Source organism: Solanum dulcamara, chromosome 4 (genome assembly GCF_947179165.1).
Source record: "Solanum dulcamara chromosome 4, daSolDulc1.2, whole genome shotgun sequence".
NCBI lineage: Eukaryota > Viridiplantae > Streptophyta > Magnoliopsida > Solanales > Solanaceae > Solanum > Solanum dulcamara.
Window position 1 is genome coordinate 77,707,596 of NC_077240.1, and position 17,636 is coordinate 77,725,231.

General features: G+C 35.6%; 1 protein-coding gene across 1 annotated transcript; it reads right to left on the reverse strand.

Annotated features, from left to right (window-relative positions):
- Positions 1-14,297: 14,297 nt before the first annotated feature.
- Positions 14,298-16,127, reverse strand: LOC129887688 (glucan endo-1,3-beta-glucosidase A-like). Its single transcript, XM_055962868.1, has 2 exons — positions 16,006-16,127; positions 14,298-15,391 (listed from the first exon to the last, which is right to left on the reverse strand). The coding sequence occupies exons 1-2, from the start codon at positions 16,067-16,069 to the stop codon at positions 14,442-14,444; spliced, it is 1,014 nt and encodes a 337-aa protein (XP_055818843.1). The 5' UTR covers positions 16,070-16,127; the 3' UTR covers positions 14,298-14,441.
- Positions 16,128-17,636: the final 1,509 nt, after the last annotated feature.

The window sequence follows — 17,636 nt, forward strand, 5'->3', positions numbered from 1 at the left end:
CCGAGCCGAGCCGAGCGAGCGACGACGACGACGGCGCGAGGAGAGACCCTCTTCTTGACCCTTTAGCAACATGAAGGAGTGCTTCTACTTTTAAGTAGGAGACTTTTCATTTCCACCACCTATGTGGGACTAAAGCTTATTTAATAAAGCAAAAGAGAACATATCATTTCCTCTCCACTTCTTTTTCCCTCAATTTCCCATTCAACCTATCAATTAAACCCAACAATCCCCCACATGAATGGGGAATATCTACAAGATAAAAGAATGTACGGATAAGTGTGTGATATACAAACGAAGATTAATTGCATCTAAGATAGGTTTCCCTTTGAACTTTCCATAGTGAACTTATATAGGATATACTCGATCAATTGGTAGATGCGATATCTTTGAACCGTCGAACTTTGTTGTATAACTAGACAACATAAGTCACACAATCAATCATCAACCATCTATGGTTCTCACGATTGTGTTCGTTTCAGCCATGAACACCGCCTGGTTTCGTGAATGCATAGAGAATGGGCCTTTACTGTCATTCCCCTTGAAGCGGCTTATACTTCACATTCACATAGGTGATTTCTAAACGTGTAGTCCTATAGACACACTATCTAGTTATTTTCCGTCAGATTTAGATAATCATTAAAAAACCTTTAAAGCTTTATTAACCCATTAAAAAGCCTTAAGGTTTTATCCTTTGTTTCTGAACATTGTCATCATCACGAGAATGGGTTGAGTTATTTGACAATATTGAACCGTCAATCATAACTTTGTTTGATCTCTTTGAACCTAGTTCTTGGGATCTCCAGTCTACTAGGTAGAGTTACCGCCATGTTGACTTGTCCTAGGCCTTAACCCTATTTCCCTCGATGATCTTTCAACAGCCTCTCTAGATAAGCCTTTTGTTAGTGGATCCGATACATTATCTCTTGACTTTACGTAGTCAATAGTGATAACACCACTAGAGAGTAGTTGTCTAACAGTATTGTGTCGCCGTCGAATGTGACGCGATTTTCCATTATACATAACATTTCCTGCCCTCCCTATTGCCGCTTGGCTATCACAATGTATACATATGGGTGCCAAAGGTTTGGGCCAAAATGGAATATCTTCCAAAAAAATTCGAAGCCATTCAACTTCTTCACCAGCCTTGTCTAAAGCTATAAATTCAAACTCCATTGTAGAGCGGGCGATGCATGTCTGTTTTGATGATTTCCAAGACACTGCTCCTCCACCAACGGTGAAAACATATCCACTTGTGGATTTAACTTCAGATGATCCGGTGATCCAGTTTGCATCACTATATCCCTCAATTACTGGGGGATATTTATTATAAATGCAAAGCATAGTTTTGGGTGTGTTTCAAATACCCCAAGACTCGTTTCATTGCCATCCAATGAGTTTGATTAGGATTATTCGTGAATCGACTCAACTTGCTAATAGTACATGCTATATCTGGTCGTGTATAATTCATAATATACATCAAACTTCCCAAAACTCGTGCATAGTCCAATTGTGAGTCACTTTTACCTTCATTCTTTTAAAGTGCACAACTTACATCAATTGGAGTTTTTGCAACATTGAAATTTAAATATTTAAACTTATCAAGTATATTTTCAATATAATGTGACTGTGATAATGCTAGACCTTGTGGAGTTTTATGGATCCTAATTCCTAAAATTAAGTCAGCAACCCCTAAGTCTTTCATGTCAAATTTGCTAGCAAGCATACGCTTCGTAGCATTTACATTGGCAATGTCTTTACTCATTATCAACATGTCATCAACATATAAACAAACAATGACTTCATGATTTGGAGTGTTTTTAATGTAAACACATTTGTCACACTCATTAATCTTAAATCCATTTGCCAATATTGTTTGGCCAAATTTCGCATGCCATTGTTTAGGAGCTTGTTTAAGTCCATAAAGTGACTTAACAAGTTTGCACACTTTCCTTTCTTTACCTGGAACTACGAAACCCTCAGGTTGTTCCATGTAAATTTCTTCCTCCAATTCTCCATTTAAGAAAGTCGTCTTAACATCCAATTGATGAATTTCAAGACCATATACAGCTGCAAGTGCCACTAACACCCGAATAGATATTATTCTTGTTACCGGCGAGTATGTGTCAAAGTAATCAAGACCTTCTTTTTGTCTATAACCTTTGACCACAAGTCTTGCCTTATATTTATCAATAGTGCCATCAGCTTCCATTTTCCTTTTAAATATCCATTTTGATCCTAAAGGTTTATTTCCAGGAGGAAGATCAACCAATTCTCATGTATGGTTATTCAAAATTGATTGAATCTCACTATTGATTGCCTCTTTCCAAAATGCTAAATCAGAAGAAGACATTGCAGCTTTAAATGTTTGAGGCTCATTTTCAAGCAAGAATGTCACAAAATCTGGTCCAAAGGAAGTAGATATCTTTTGACGTTTGCTACGCCTTGGATCCTCTTCGGTTGGTTTACTGTAACACCCCCCAAAATTTTTCGCTAAGATTCGAACATTTCTTCCCGTGTGGGTAGACCCGGACCGGAGGACTTGTAATTCTGCACATGAGTTAGGATTAATTCCTAAGTATTTGAAGTGTGTTAGATGTGTTTAGGGGTCATAAGGGATCTCTAACACCAAGTCGAGTCCAAAGAACTCCAATTGATTAAGTTTTCGGACGAGTTAGTTTAAGGGTCAACTTCAAACGACCATATCTCCTTGGATATAAAGAACTGGGTGGCCCACTACCTACCAAATTAAAGGTCTTTGAGTCTTCTTTCCAACGCCACCAAGATTGCAATTTTTGGAGTTCGGAGTCAAACGTTATGGCCATTTTACTACGAACTAGCACTGCAGGAATATTCAGGCCTGGGCGAAATATAGGCTTGGCGCCCCAGTGGCGCGACGCGCCACTATAGCGCCAGAAAACAGCCTCAGTAGTTTGATCCTTGGCGCGACGCGCCATTATTAGATGTGCAGGGTTTTAGGCCTATTTTGGCTTGGCGCTGCAGTGGCGCGACGCGCCACTATAGCGCCAACAAGATTTTTTGCCCAATTTTCAGATTTTTAAAGAGGGGCAACTTGGACTTTTTCCAAATTATATATACACCATTCTTGGACGTTTTGGGACCATTTTTCAGTCCTCTCTCTCTCTCTAAAAAGCCCTAAATATTTTTCTCTCTCTTCTTCTTCTTCTTCTTCTTCTCCAAATCCATCTCCAACAAAGGGTGCCTTCAAGAGTTTCAAGGGTTCAAGTCTTCCATTGAAGACCTAACATCAAGTTCCTTCAAAGTCTTCAAACAAGGTATGTAAGGCTAACCTAAAATATGGATTGAGTTCTTCCATATGCCCATAGATGTGTTGAATAGGAGTTGTGAAAGAGTTGAACCTTCTAAGAAGGTTTTCTTGAAAGTTTTCCTAAACTATAGAAGGTTTTTAGATACTATTGGTTGATTGATGTTTTTAATGATTTGAGTTACTAAATAGTTATATTTCATATTATTAACTACAAATGTATCTTTGTATATAGATTTATAGGTATTGACGATATTCTTGAGTTGAGTTTTGTTGTGAGTATGGGTTCATGTTTCATTCACATGTACCCAAGATGAGATTTCTTTGGTCATAATTTGTCTTGAATTGAGGTGGATGGTTTTGTGTATATATGTATTGATTGGAATGAAAAGGATGAATTGGATAGTTAAGAATGTCCCTTTGTTTCTATAATGTGAACATAGGACTAAAATGAAGATTTGCGGAGTAGATGTTTGATAATGATATGATGATAATAGTTGATAATGATGTGATGATAATATTTGATAGTGACGTGAATGACGATGTTTTGATGATGGTGTGAGTGATGATGTGAATAGTGATTATTTAATATGCGTAGAATGATTGATGAAGAGGTATATTGATGAGGATGTTATGTGATGAAGTGGATTGGAGTCTAATGTGAGTTTGTGGTATGTGATGTGCATAATTTGAGTTGATTGGAGTCTTAGGAATGTTTTGAAAATAAATAATCTTTTGAGGAGGAGTTTTAAATAAATTATTTGTGAACCTTTTTGCATGAACTATTTATACACTATTTTGAGTCAAAAGAATTAGTAGTTTTATCTTTGATTTAGAAAAGAGTTTAAGTATGAGTTGAGTATGAGGAGCCTTTAAACGAGTTGAGTATTTTTACATTAAAGTATCTATTTTGAGTTTGATTTGAGGAGTTGAAATTATATTTTAATGTACATGATATTTTCTACATTCATTGAATTGAGATTGTATAAATTTTTAAAGAGAAGAGTTTGATGATTTGAGATGAGTCGATTTAAAAGAAGGTCCAATGAGACTTGTCATTATGAGTTAATTGAGTTGAAATGAGAACAGAGTTGATGAGGTGGCAATGTTCCACATGAAACTAGCCGTGAGGGCTTGTTTGAGATGATTGAAGGAGTTTTATGAGCATGGAGTCATGGGAGGAGTATCGAGCACCGAATTGAGCAAGAGTACAGTCCATACTCGAACCCAATACCTGTGTTGCCAAACATAGGGGGGATTGAACCGTTAAGTCGGATGCTTCCCCGAGAGATTTGTCCTGACATTATAGGACTTGGTTGGATTGGATCCATGAGGTTCGTCGTTCATGCCCTGGCAAGGTATGAACGGGCGTGGCAACGACGTCGTTTCGTTGTACCTTCACTGGCTCATAAGTGTTGGTTGTCGGTTAAGAGAAACTCCCATTTAGGTCTTGATAGTACTCTGAGTCAGTTGAGTTGAGTGAGTTGCTATATGCTTATGAGTTAGTCCTGTCTACACTATTTCTTGTTAGACTTAGGACACTTGAGTGAGTTGTTACATATTTATTGAGTTGAGTCCCTTGAGTTGAATTGTAAAACGTTGCATAATTTAATTTGCATATTTACTGAGTTGAGTCCTTTGAGCTGATTGTTGAGTTGAATGTTGAGTAGATTGTATACGGTCGGATTGGAGTAGATGAATTGTGATTGGAATGAATGGAATGGTATGTGACTAGATTGGATTTGATTATTGAGTTAATTGTTGAGTTGAGTGTATATAATCGAATTGTAAATGATTTGATTGTACTATATTGTGTATGATTGGATTGGACTGTATGGTATATGATTGATCTTTGTCTAAAAATGTATTATTACTTTAGACTTATGACGCCTTGTTGAGTCTCTCTTATCTTTTCAATTTGAGATATTTGGACCGCTGCTATTCTTCCTTGAGGTATGTTTCATTCTGCCATTTTACATACCAGTACATTCCACGTACTGACGCCATTTGGCCTGCATCGTTTCATGATGCAGAGACAGGTTTGAGAGATCGTCAATAGGAGCATCATTGGGGATCTATTCGCACTCAGCGTGTTGGTGAGTCCTCCCCTACATTCGGAGGACACCGTCTATGTATTCTTGCATCGAGTTAGCCCTTTTCATTTTGATTTGAGGTAACCATGAACATGTCATTGGCACCAATTAGATAGTAGTGATAGAGGCTTCATAGACTAGATAGTGATGAGTCGATCGAGTTATTCTTGTCAAACTATTTATAATGACAAATATTAGAGTCGAATTTGTTGGCCCATGGCCTTTATTCTTTGAGTTAGACTGAGGTTTGAGTTGCCCACTGGATATTCTCCTTATTATTTTGTCTTCCGCTGATCGAATGAATGAACGGATGTGTGATCGGGCTATGTGGTTCGCTTAGGAGCCAGAAATGGTTTCTAAGTGCCAGTTACGTCTAGGGTACCCTCCCGGGGCGTGACATTTACTTTCCTTTTGAACTTCTCTTGGTCGTTTAGATCTTTCACTTGAGGATTCACTTTTAGTTTTATACGGATAAATATTTTCAAAAAATTCAGCATTATCTGATTCAATTACCGTATTAACATTAATTTCAGGATTGTCTGATTTGTGAACCAAAAATCGACAAGCTTTGCTGTTTGTAGCATAGCCAATAAAAACACAATCTACGGTCTTTGGTCCGATTTTTACCCTTTTGGGCAAAGGAACTTGGACCTTTGCTAAACACCCCCACATTTTGAAATATTTCAAGTTGGGTTTTCTTCCTTTCCATAGTTCATATGGAATAGTTTGTGTTTTGTTGTGGGGTACTCTGTTGAGTATTCGATTAGCTGTAAGGATAGCTTCCCCCCATAAGTTCTGCGGTAAATTGGAACTTATTAATAAAGCATTCATCATTTCTTTTAATGTTCGGTTTTTCCTTTCCGCAATTCCATTTGATTGAGGTGTGTAGGGGGCAGTAGTTTGATGAATAATTCCATATTCTAAACATATCTTTTCAAAAGGAGATTCGTATTCTCCACCCCTGTCACTTCTAATCATTTTTATCTTTTTATTCAATTGATTTTCTACTTCGTTCTTGTATTGCTTAAATGCATCAATTGCTTCATCCTTACTATTAAGCAAATATACATAACAATATCGAGTGCTATCGTCAATAAAAATTATAAAATACTTCTTTCCACCACGAGTTGGTGTAGACTTCATATCACAAATGTCTGTGTGAATCAATTCTAAGGGACTAGAATTCCTTTCAATAGATTTATAAGGATGCTTAGCATACTTAGATTCAACAGATACTTGACATTTTGATTTATTGCAATCAAAGTTAGGCAATATATTTAAATTAATCAGTTTTCACAAGGTTTTATTATTGACATGTCCTAAACGTGAATGCCATAAATTATTTGACTCAAGTAAGTAAGAAGAAGCTTGAACTTTATTATCATCAACAACCATTACATTTAGTTTGAAAAGACCCTCAGTGAGGTAGCCTTTTCCTAGATACATTTCATTCTTACTGACAACTACTTTGTCTGAAACTAGAACACACTTGAATCTATTCTTGATAAGAAGGTCGACAGACACCAAATTCTTTCGCATTTCTGGAACATGATACACTTTGTTCAGCGTCACTACCTTGCCGGATGTCAGTTTCAGAAATACTCTCCCATATCCTTCAATCTTTGCAGTTGCAGAATTTCCCATATAGATCGTCGCATCAGGTGCTGCAGGGGAATAAGTAGAGAAGGCTTCTCGGACTGCACACACATGCGAAGTAGCTCCCGAATCAAGCCACCATTCTTTGGGATTACCTACTAGGTTGCATTCTGATAGCATTGCACACAGATCATCGATACCTTCTTTATTTTCCACCATATTAGCTTGTCCCTTTCTCTTGTCCTTTTTCAGAAGACGACAATCTGGAACTTTGTGTCCAACTTTCCCACAATTATAACAATTGCCCTTGAACTTTTTCTTGTTCTGCTCCTGATTCTTTCCAAAAGGTTGCTTCCTTTTTTTATTCTTTGGAGCAGCATCTTCAACGATGTTCGCTCCCATAATTGTTGAATTTTCATGCAACTTCTTTTCTGCTGTTTTGTTAGCTTCCTCAATCTTGAGACGAATTACAAGATCTTCCAACTTCATTTCCTTACGCTTGTGCTTTAGATAATTTTTGAAATCTCTCCACGAAGAAGGCAATTTTTCTATCATCGCAGCCACTTGAAATACTTCATTAACTACCATACCTTCAGCAATAAGGTCATGAAAAATAAGTTGTAGTTCTTGAACTTGGGTTCCAACAGTTCTGCTATTTATCATTTTATAGTCTAGGAACTTAGCAACCACAAATGTTTTCAAGCATGCGTCTTCAGTCTTGTACTTCTTCTCAAGTGCATCCCATAATTCTTTAGAAGTTTTCACAGCACTATAGACATTGTACAAATTATCATCCAAAGCACTTAGGATGTAGCCCTTGCATAGAAAATCTGTCTGTGTCCATGCCTCAGTAATCATAAATTTTTCATTGGCCGGCATATCAGCAGCGGGCACAGGAGGATCTTCGTTAGTGAACTTCTGCATACCAAGAGTGGTAAGCCAAAAGAACACCCTTTGCTGCCATCCTTTGAAGTTGGCTCCAGAAAATTTTCCTGGTTTTTCTGCCGGTGGCACAGAAGTGCGGCTTGTTGCAGCAACAGTCGCAGAAGTAGTAGCAGTATCACTTGTCATTTCTTTTTCACTGTCAAAATAGACAAACTGTCTTAATATTTCAGAATATCAAACATTTTACAAAAACAACGACGAAGTTTTTATACTCTTCAAATCGTTGTACAAGTATGAACTTTAATATTCCAATGAAGTTTTTATACTCTTCAAATCAGAATATTTATTTCATACGGAGTAGAAAACCACACAGGTTTTAGTCTCCAAAGACAGAATACAGTTTGATTAGAAAACAATAATAATAATAATTTTCTTAAGATTGTTAGTAAACTGTACTGGAAAATATTAAAACAGTAACAACAACTAAAAGTAATAAAACACAGAATCTGGAAATTAATTCAAGAACAAAATCGAGCCCACTGACTGCACAGTGTGTCCTTAAGGAAATTATTCCCCTCAAAGTACCCGAGGTTTTCGGACAAGGTTGCAACCTTTCAAAAATCCATTGAAAAAAACGGAGGGAAATTTTAAATTAATCCGGGAAAGAAACGGGTCGCGGGTCAGGATTTTTTTTCCCTTAATTAATTAAATAAATAAATAATATTAATTATTTAAAAACTTAAAGAAAATTTGGTCCAAAAAGATTATCAATCAATCATATCAATTGACCAAATCCAAATCCAAATCCGTAGCCGAGCCGAACGACGACGACGACGGCACGAGGGGAGACCCTCTTCTTGACCCTTTAGCAACATGAAGGAGTGCTTCTACTTTTAAGTAAGAGACTTTTCATTTCCATCACCTATGTGGGACCAAAGCTTATTTAATAAAGCAAGAGAGAACATATTATTTCCTCTCCACTTCTTTTTCCCTCAATTTCCCATTCAACCTATCAATTAAACCCAACAGGTGCTACATATGTTTTTGCTAATCTTGTGTTCCACTCTCGCATGAAGCACATTGAACTTGACTATCATTTTGTTCGTAAATTAGTCCAACAAGGTATGCTTCGAATTTCTTATGTTTCATTGAAGAAACAACTAGTTGATAGGCTTACAAAATCTCTTCAAAGTGGATCTTTTGAGTTGATACGTTCCAAGATTGGCATTTCTGATCGACCTACCATCTTGCGGAGGCATATTAGAGATATATCTTAGATTGATTGCATATTATTTTCATTCCTTATTTACATATTTAGTTTTCATATTCTTAGATTATTCATAACGGTAAAGATCCTCATTCATTTTGACTAATTGTAGTCATTTCCTTCCTGATCCTTATTGATCCACCCTCTTGTATAAATACTACACTCATTATTAATAAAAAAAATAAGAACTTATCTCTGCAGTACACTACTTTAATATATACATGCACATCGCGTGCAAACAGGAGCTATCGAGAAAAATATACAATATCTCAAAAGGAGAGATCCAAAGGAACCAGGTTCTTCCTAAAAATAACAGAATATGTCAAGATGGACTCGAAGGTACTCAAGTTACTCTTCCTATTGAAAAAGGGAACCCAAAAATGGTTGGGTTTTCTAATTTCAACCACTAATTCATCTGAACCTCTAATGCAGAGCATAAATTTGTGTATATAAAAAAATTCTTCATTAAAATTGCAATAAATAGTAGGTCAAAATTCATAATTTTAAAAATATAACAAGTTCAATATTGAAAATCCTGAAAATTTTACCCTTAGAATAGTAAGAAATACTTAGAGGTGAAATTGTGTGTTAAGGAGACATCAAATTACTTCTTATATGGACAAAAAGAAGAAAGGCAGTGTGGAAAAAAGCCAAGTCAAGTTGCCCATGTGAGATAAAGAAAGTTCAAATCTAAAGTAGGTCATGGGAAAAAAATGATCTATTATAAGGAAATTACGCGAAATTGAATAACATTGCTCCGTTAAATTTATGGTCTAATATTATTTTCGACGTTAGAAAAAATCTCATTTTTCTCCTTGATTTCTAGCCGAAGTCCAACTTAATTGAAGGTAGTTTTAAACTATACTCAATAATTTAGGGGTAAATTAAATTTGTACCTTTCTTCTAGAAGAAGTGGATACGTGAAGTCTACTCATTGAGTTGTAGAATAATATCAACAAGAGGTAATGATAGGAAACTCGTTTGTTTAGGAAAAAAAGGAAAAAGAAAAGAAATTTGTATGGGGTAAAAATCAGACTTAAGACTTAGGCAAATGATCAAAAAATGACACGTAACAAGAAGAATAAGTCAAAAGTGACTCAAAAAGTAGGAGCGATCTAGCAAATATCATGTGAGTTTATGAGAATTCAATAATTTTTATACAAACCATACAGATATATTAAGAAATTTACTAATAAGTATCTACGATATATTATTTTGTTGTGAACTCCAGTAATTATTGTATATCAACTTTATAATTGTGATAAATTCATAAATTACAAATTCTGCATTTTCTCAAAACGAAAGTAATAACCTTGAAGCAAAATAAGTTGCCCTGTGAACAGGGACAGATCTAGGGAGTTGTGGTATTCACCCGAACCCTTCGGCACGACAGAGAGTATGATTATATAACAATGTAATCTTTTGTCCCTTCACCATAATGATGTTTCGGCTTGAGTCTAGTTTTAAACTATATATTCAAAAGTTGGTTAGTAAATTTGAAACTTTATTTATTTTTTTGGAAAAAATGGACATGTAAAATTTACTCATATGCCATTGCAATATAAGTCGGTACCTTTCACGACAACATAAATTTATTGTAAAGGTTCGATATGACTTGTGAGTGGTCTAATATGATACTTAAGTTCAGAGGTGGACCTAGGATATTGAACCTGATGGGGGCACTACCATCTTTAGTATGTCAATTACTAGCACAATCCGATTCTGGGTGTGATGGCACCTGTCCGTTCCCACCGAACAAGTCAGCCTAAAATCCAACAATTCAAGAAATATAGCGGAAATAATCTAAATAAATAGATAATAAACTAAAAGCGGAAGTTTTTCACTTAAATACCCCTAAAGATTGGTTGTCACATGTACAAGCCACTACAGAAAGTAAACTGAAATGAAAGTACAAGTCTCAATATGGCTTCAACTCTCAAATAGAGTAAAGCATAAAAATAAAGGAAGTATGAGAATTTGCTGGATATCAATGGCTACCTCTCTCAACTCCCAAAAGCCTCGAATGATCAAGAAAGGAGACAGTGATCAAAGTCCAGGCTCGAAACCTACACAAGTGTGGAAGCAAGGGTGAGTATCAAACAACGCGGTACCCAGCAAGCTAACTAGAAAAACTAAGTAAATCTAAAAGAATACACGAACTCCGTTTCCAACCCAATCGAACCTCCAGACTACAACCTGCACAGAAACCAGCTCAACCTAATAGTTCATACTACACAACTCAATAAGATACAGATCACAGCTCAATATCACAAGATGTATCGTACAAGTACTCACAAGTCACAAACAAGCATCAAACTATCAACACAGATATGTAGAATATGTATATGCACACTCAATGATCATGCATGTGTGCAATTATCGGCAAAGACCTCAACATGATAAAATCTGATCGAAAATGACCTCGGTCCCACAACCTTATCAGAAATGACCTTGGCCATATGCTCTCATCGAAAATGACTTCGGCAATGTAATCCTGCCAGAAATGACCTCGGGAATATAATCTCATCGAAAATGACCTCGATAGTGTAATTCCGTCGAAAATGACCTCAATAATATAATCTCATCAAAAATGACCTTGGCCTATCAATCTCTCACTGAAAATGACCTCGGTAATATAATCTCATCGAAAATGACCTCAGCTTATCAATCTCTCATCGGAAATGACCTCGGTAATATAATCTCACCAGAAATGACCTCGGCAATATAATCTCGCCGGAAATGACCTCGGTCTCACAATCATATACATCTCATCGCAGTATTTCAGAATCAATGCAACAGCATGCTCACACAAGTAATGAGGAATAATCAATTCAGATAAACCGCAATTGCAATTAGACTATCAAGTATTTCATCAACTACACATAGATATCTAGATTACGGCATGCAAGTTTCAACACTCAACAATATCACACATAGTCTTTTATTAACCCCATCATTTTATTTTAGATTAGTTCATATCACAATTAAACTCATAACCTCATCCCCATTACTCTCCAAAATAAATACAATGGGATATTCGGGAATTCTAAGAGATTCACAAGATTTTAATAGTCCACTTGCATTAGCCAATACGCAATCGGTCACTCCACGTGAGCTTTTCCCTTCCGAATGCACTCCAATTCACCACAATCTATACAAATTCAAGTTCTCAATCAAAATACGGCAGCAATAATATTCATATCATATTTTTGAAAATCGGACCGAAATTGACTTGAAATGCCCGAAAAAAGCCGATTTTGAAAAGAGCAAAAAAAATTCAGAAATTTTTACATAAACAATATCCTCAAGCTATTTGGAGTTTACTAGTAAAAACGGAAGTAGATTTGGACTTAAAATGAGCTCACAATCATCAAAACATTGAAACTAATTCAAGTTCTTGAAAACCCCAACCTCTCCAATTTAAAAACCTCAATTTCATGTTAAAACTCTCAAAATAATCAATGGGTAATCAAGATTGGAGGTTAGAATCACTTACACCAAAGTTTTTTCACGAAATCTCCTCTGAAAATCGGCTCCCCAAGCTCTAAAGTCACAAAAAATGGTAAAAAGAGGCTAGATCCCGATTTTCTCACTTTTCAAGGGTCATTTGCTCTCCGCGAACGCGGATCACTAACTCCGCAAACGCGAAGGCTAACCAAACGTCCCTCCGCGAAAGCAGAGGAGGGACAACTATCCTTCCACAAACACGAACAAGCCTCTGCGAACGCGGGCAAGTCTCCGCGAACGTGGAGAAGGACTCTCAGGCACCGGATGATAACAATGTTACTTAAGTCTCCAAGTCTCTGAATGACCCTCGGGATTCATTCGGGATCCCGTATACACAAACCATATATGCATCCCCACTAAACTCGACATTCCGAACTCAACGAACCCATCAAAATTTGATTTCAAGGCTTCCTTGATCCGAAAACTAAAAAGTCACAACTAGACCAACATTATACCTCAAAAGACCAAAACGCCCTTGGAGCTTCCAAAAATTACACAAAAATTCTTCCTAGGCCTAAAATCACCCTCCGAATTTAACGAAGTTATCGGAATTCAATTTCAAGCATCTGATCCCCAAATGTTGACCAAAGTCAAACCTATGGCCAAAAACTCAACTATTTCCAATTCAACCCCTCAAATCCACAATATGACCCCAAAGGCAATTCCGTCAACTCTCCTAGATCAATTTTAATATTCCGGAACTTATGGAATCGACGGAATTCTGTTCCGAGACTCGAAACTCTAAATGACCTCAAATATACCACTTTTGAGTCATTCTAAACCTCTAAAACTCAAAGTTTACCAAAAATTTTAACTTTTCAAGAAAACCACAGAACCGACATCAAATATCAATCAAATATGACTCAGGAAAACTATCAAGAGGGGTAAAATAATCTTTTTACGAAAAATTCCAAAAATGACCTTCAGGATCATTACAATTACAAGCGACAAAGTTCAATATGTCTTCCTCAATCACCAATAATTAACTAGTATTATATAGTTATATAATCCTCTATTTCAATTTATTTGTCTTAATTTTAATTTTAATCTATTTAGAAAAGAAATTATAAAATTGATGATTTACCTGAGCCGCACTTATGCATAAATTTGGCTTGCTAAGGTACTTCTTGGGTGATCTCTCCTCTTTTTTTGCAACTCTTTAATTTCATATTTCCACATGATATGTTTAAGATCACAATATTAAAGGTTAGTTTGGTACATTCCACATATACTTGATTTAAGACTGCAAAATTCAAAAAAAAAATTACTTTCTTAATTAACAACATGTCAAGTCAAAATTAGACAATCGAATTAAAATGGAGAAAATAAAAATAATTTATTTTTATAATAAATTAGTACAATCTATATTAGTCATCAAAAATAAAAATGGGAAAGTTTTTCTGTTAGAGAAGTTTGATCGTTTTTAATGGATGACGTTTTTAACTCAACGATTTGTGAGAATGAAAGAGAAGATGATGACGATCTGACATGAATTATGAGCAATCTAGCTAATAGGATAATTAGGTCGCATATAACATGAAGTCACATCGATATTGTCCTAATTTGTATGCATTTCTTAAATGTATTTTCTTCTTCTTCTTTAGTAGAATTGCTTTCATGCTACCTCAAAAAAACAATGTGAACAATCCATTCTCAAGAGGTGACATCAAGGAAATTAAAACACAAGGTGTGATACATTTTCTTACTACATAGTAATTAGATATGCTATCATTAATTGAGGAGAATGACACACAAATTTCTCCTTATTATTCATATAATAACTATATAGTATGAATTAGAAATGCAATCATTAATTGAACTTGAGTTGATACTTTGGCCTCTTATCAGAATAAAAGAGGCCAAAATGTTTCTCACTTATTTCTCCATTTTTATTATTTTCATCAAACATGGCGAACAAATAAGTTTCTATGGTCCTTCCAGGTTTCTTGGGTGTTCCAGCCCCTCCTTTTACATGATTAATCAAATTTATATAATAAGTTCGCGCATTTTCCATAGTTGCTGAAGGGTGTCCCTCCGAAGGCCATCCACTTTCCGATACAATAATCTCAATATTTTGTCCTCCAAGTTTCTCCGTAGCATAATACATTGAATCCACAAGGGCATCAAAAAGATTTTGATATCCTACTGAGTTTGTCCCTCGTTGATTGAAAAGTGCATAAGGAAGCGGGATATTGTCATAAACATGGCTAAAATAAGGGTAAATATTGACTAAGAGTGGAAGGTTATGTTGTGCTAGAAATCCGATAATGGGATTAATAAAGTTTTTGTTTCCTTCGCGAAAAATACTATCTCTAGGTGGGTAGGTGTTTGTTAAGAGCCCTGAATATGTCGCAATTGAGACCTTGATTTGATTTTGCAATCCTGCTGCTGATAATGCGTTGTAAATATTTTCCATTGCTGGACGAACAAATCGTGTATATTGACGGGTATTTTGACTACCGGGATCAACTTCATTTCCAACGGCTATATATTTGAATTTAACATCTGGAAAATTACTTCTTATATTATCTTGAACCCAACCATTGGCATTTGTAGGATTGGTTAGGGCTTCAAGATCTTGATTTGGGACATCAAGAATTATTTCAATGTTACTTCCTTTGAGAGCTTTGAAGACATTTGCATCTGGATAGTAAATTCTCATTTTTTTAATGCCATTAGCTTTGTATAGGTTTATGGCATCTTGATCTGATGGTAAATTATTGGCAATTTTTCCATAGCATACTCCAATAGGCTGCGCTCCTACATTATGACAAAAAAACAAAGTCAAAATAATAATAACAAACGCCTCAATGAATACAAGTTGGTATCGATTATAATATAAATTTTTACTCATCATGTTTCTCTAAATTTTAATTTGGTAAACATTATATACAATAAAATTAAACATAAAATACACTAAAAGTTCTCTATATTTTCTACTGGCATATTGTCATATGGTTGGCTAATACATCCATAAATAACTTATTTGTACATGTCACAATTGCGTGAGGCGATTAAACCTATTTATTTTTAATGTCCTTAAACCTATTTATTTTTAATGTCCTTATCAATAGGGCCTACTGCACCCTCCTAGAACAAAAAAATATGTAGTGTTTGGTAATAGGACATTTATAAGTAAATATGCATGGGACAAGTAGTGGGGGTGATTCATTTGAACGCAGTACTTCTAATGCGGGGTATAAATATATGTATAAAACGTTATTAAAAATTGAAACAAGTACTAGGTCAGAACCCAAAATTTCAAATATAATGAGTTCAATACTGAAAATCCTAAAGATTGAATCTATAGAATTTAAATCTTAAATCTGCTATATGTGAGTGTGTGTATGTAAGAGAGGGAGAAAGAGAGAGACCTGTCATTTGGATTAACATCCCAACAAATAAAAGGGAAGCTGCAAGAGAACTTAGAAAAGCCATAGCAAAATTGGAAGTGAGAAGAGTAAGAAATACTTGAGGTGAAATTATGTGTTAAGGAAACATCAAATTGCTTCTTATATAGGCAAGAAGAAGAAGACCAAGAAAGGTATGCAGTGTGGAAAAAAGCCAAGTCAAGTTGCCATGTGAAGAAGTTCAATGAATGGTAAAATTTAGTCAAGTAAAATAACCAAGTCATATGTATACCAAGTGGGGATGAAGAAAGTTCAAATCAAGTAGTAGGTGATGGAGAATATTTTTGGTTGATTCAATTTAATATAAGGAAAATGGACAACTATGTGAAATTGAGTGGTAACTTAATGTTGCCTTCCTGTTAGGAACAAGTCTTGTTTTTTCCTTTGGTTCCTAACTGAGCTTTTAACTTAAACAACAACATACTCGGTGTAATTTCATAAGTTGAGTATGAGAAAGGTAGGATATAAAGGTAGAAAAACTGTTTTCGATAGACTCTCAGCTCAAAAAGAAAAAGCAACTAACGGCGCTGGAAAGTATAAAAGAAAAAGAGACGACAAAAATAACAATATATAAAACAAGTGTAGCAACATATATTAGCAACCATTAGAGGAAAAAAATATGTGATACCTAAATCATACTACTATAAGTACAACAACACTCTACTATCTCTCTAGCCTAATCATTGACCTCCATGCCTTCCTATCAAGGGGCATGTCCTTAGTCAACTAAAGTTGTCTCATATCCTCTACCTCTCCTAAATCCTGCTATAGTCAACCTTTCACACCACCTCCCTAGTGCATCCTCGCACCTCCTCTTCACATGTATGAATCATCTCAACCTCGCTTCTATCATCTTCTCCACCACGAAGGTCATTCCCACCTTGTCAGGGCTTGTATAAATTATTCTTAATCATATCTCTCCTAATATGTGTTAGTAAACTGTATTGAAAAATAAATGATGAAACAACAACAATAAATTCTGAAATAAAAGACAGAACCAGAACAGAAAACTAAAAAATAAGAACAGTGTCTGGAAAAATTATGTAGAACAAGAAACCGAGTCCACTGAATGCACAGTGTGTCCTTAAGAAAATTATTCCCCTTAATGTACCTAAAGGTTTTGGAATCTTTCCTCCCAGGATAGAACGATTTACTCACCAGAATAGTGGCACAGCAAATTATGGTGACTGCGAACCACTCGAAGGCAGTATATCACACGAGTTTTTAAGAAGTGCAGAAAAGAAGAAGAAGAGGATGTCTATCAGAAATTTTCGTAAGGAACAATTCTGAGAGATTTTCAATTAATTAATTAAATAAATAAAGAATATTAATTAATTAAAAAATTAAAGGAAATTTGGTTCAAAAAGATTATCAATCCATCATATCAATTGACCAAATCCAAATCTGTAGCCGAAGCCGAGCCGAGTGAGCGACGACGACGACGGCGCGAGGGGAGACTCTTCTTGACCCTTTAGCAATATGAAGGAGTGCTTCTACTTTTAAGTAGGAGACTTTTTCTTTCCATCACCAATGTGGGACAAATGCTTATTTCTTACAGCAAGAGAGAACAAATCATTTTTCCCTCCATTTCTTTT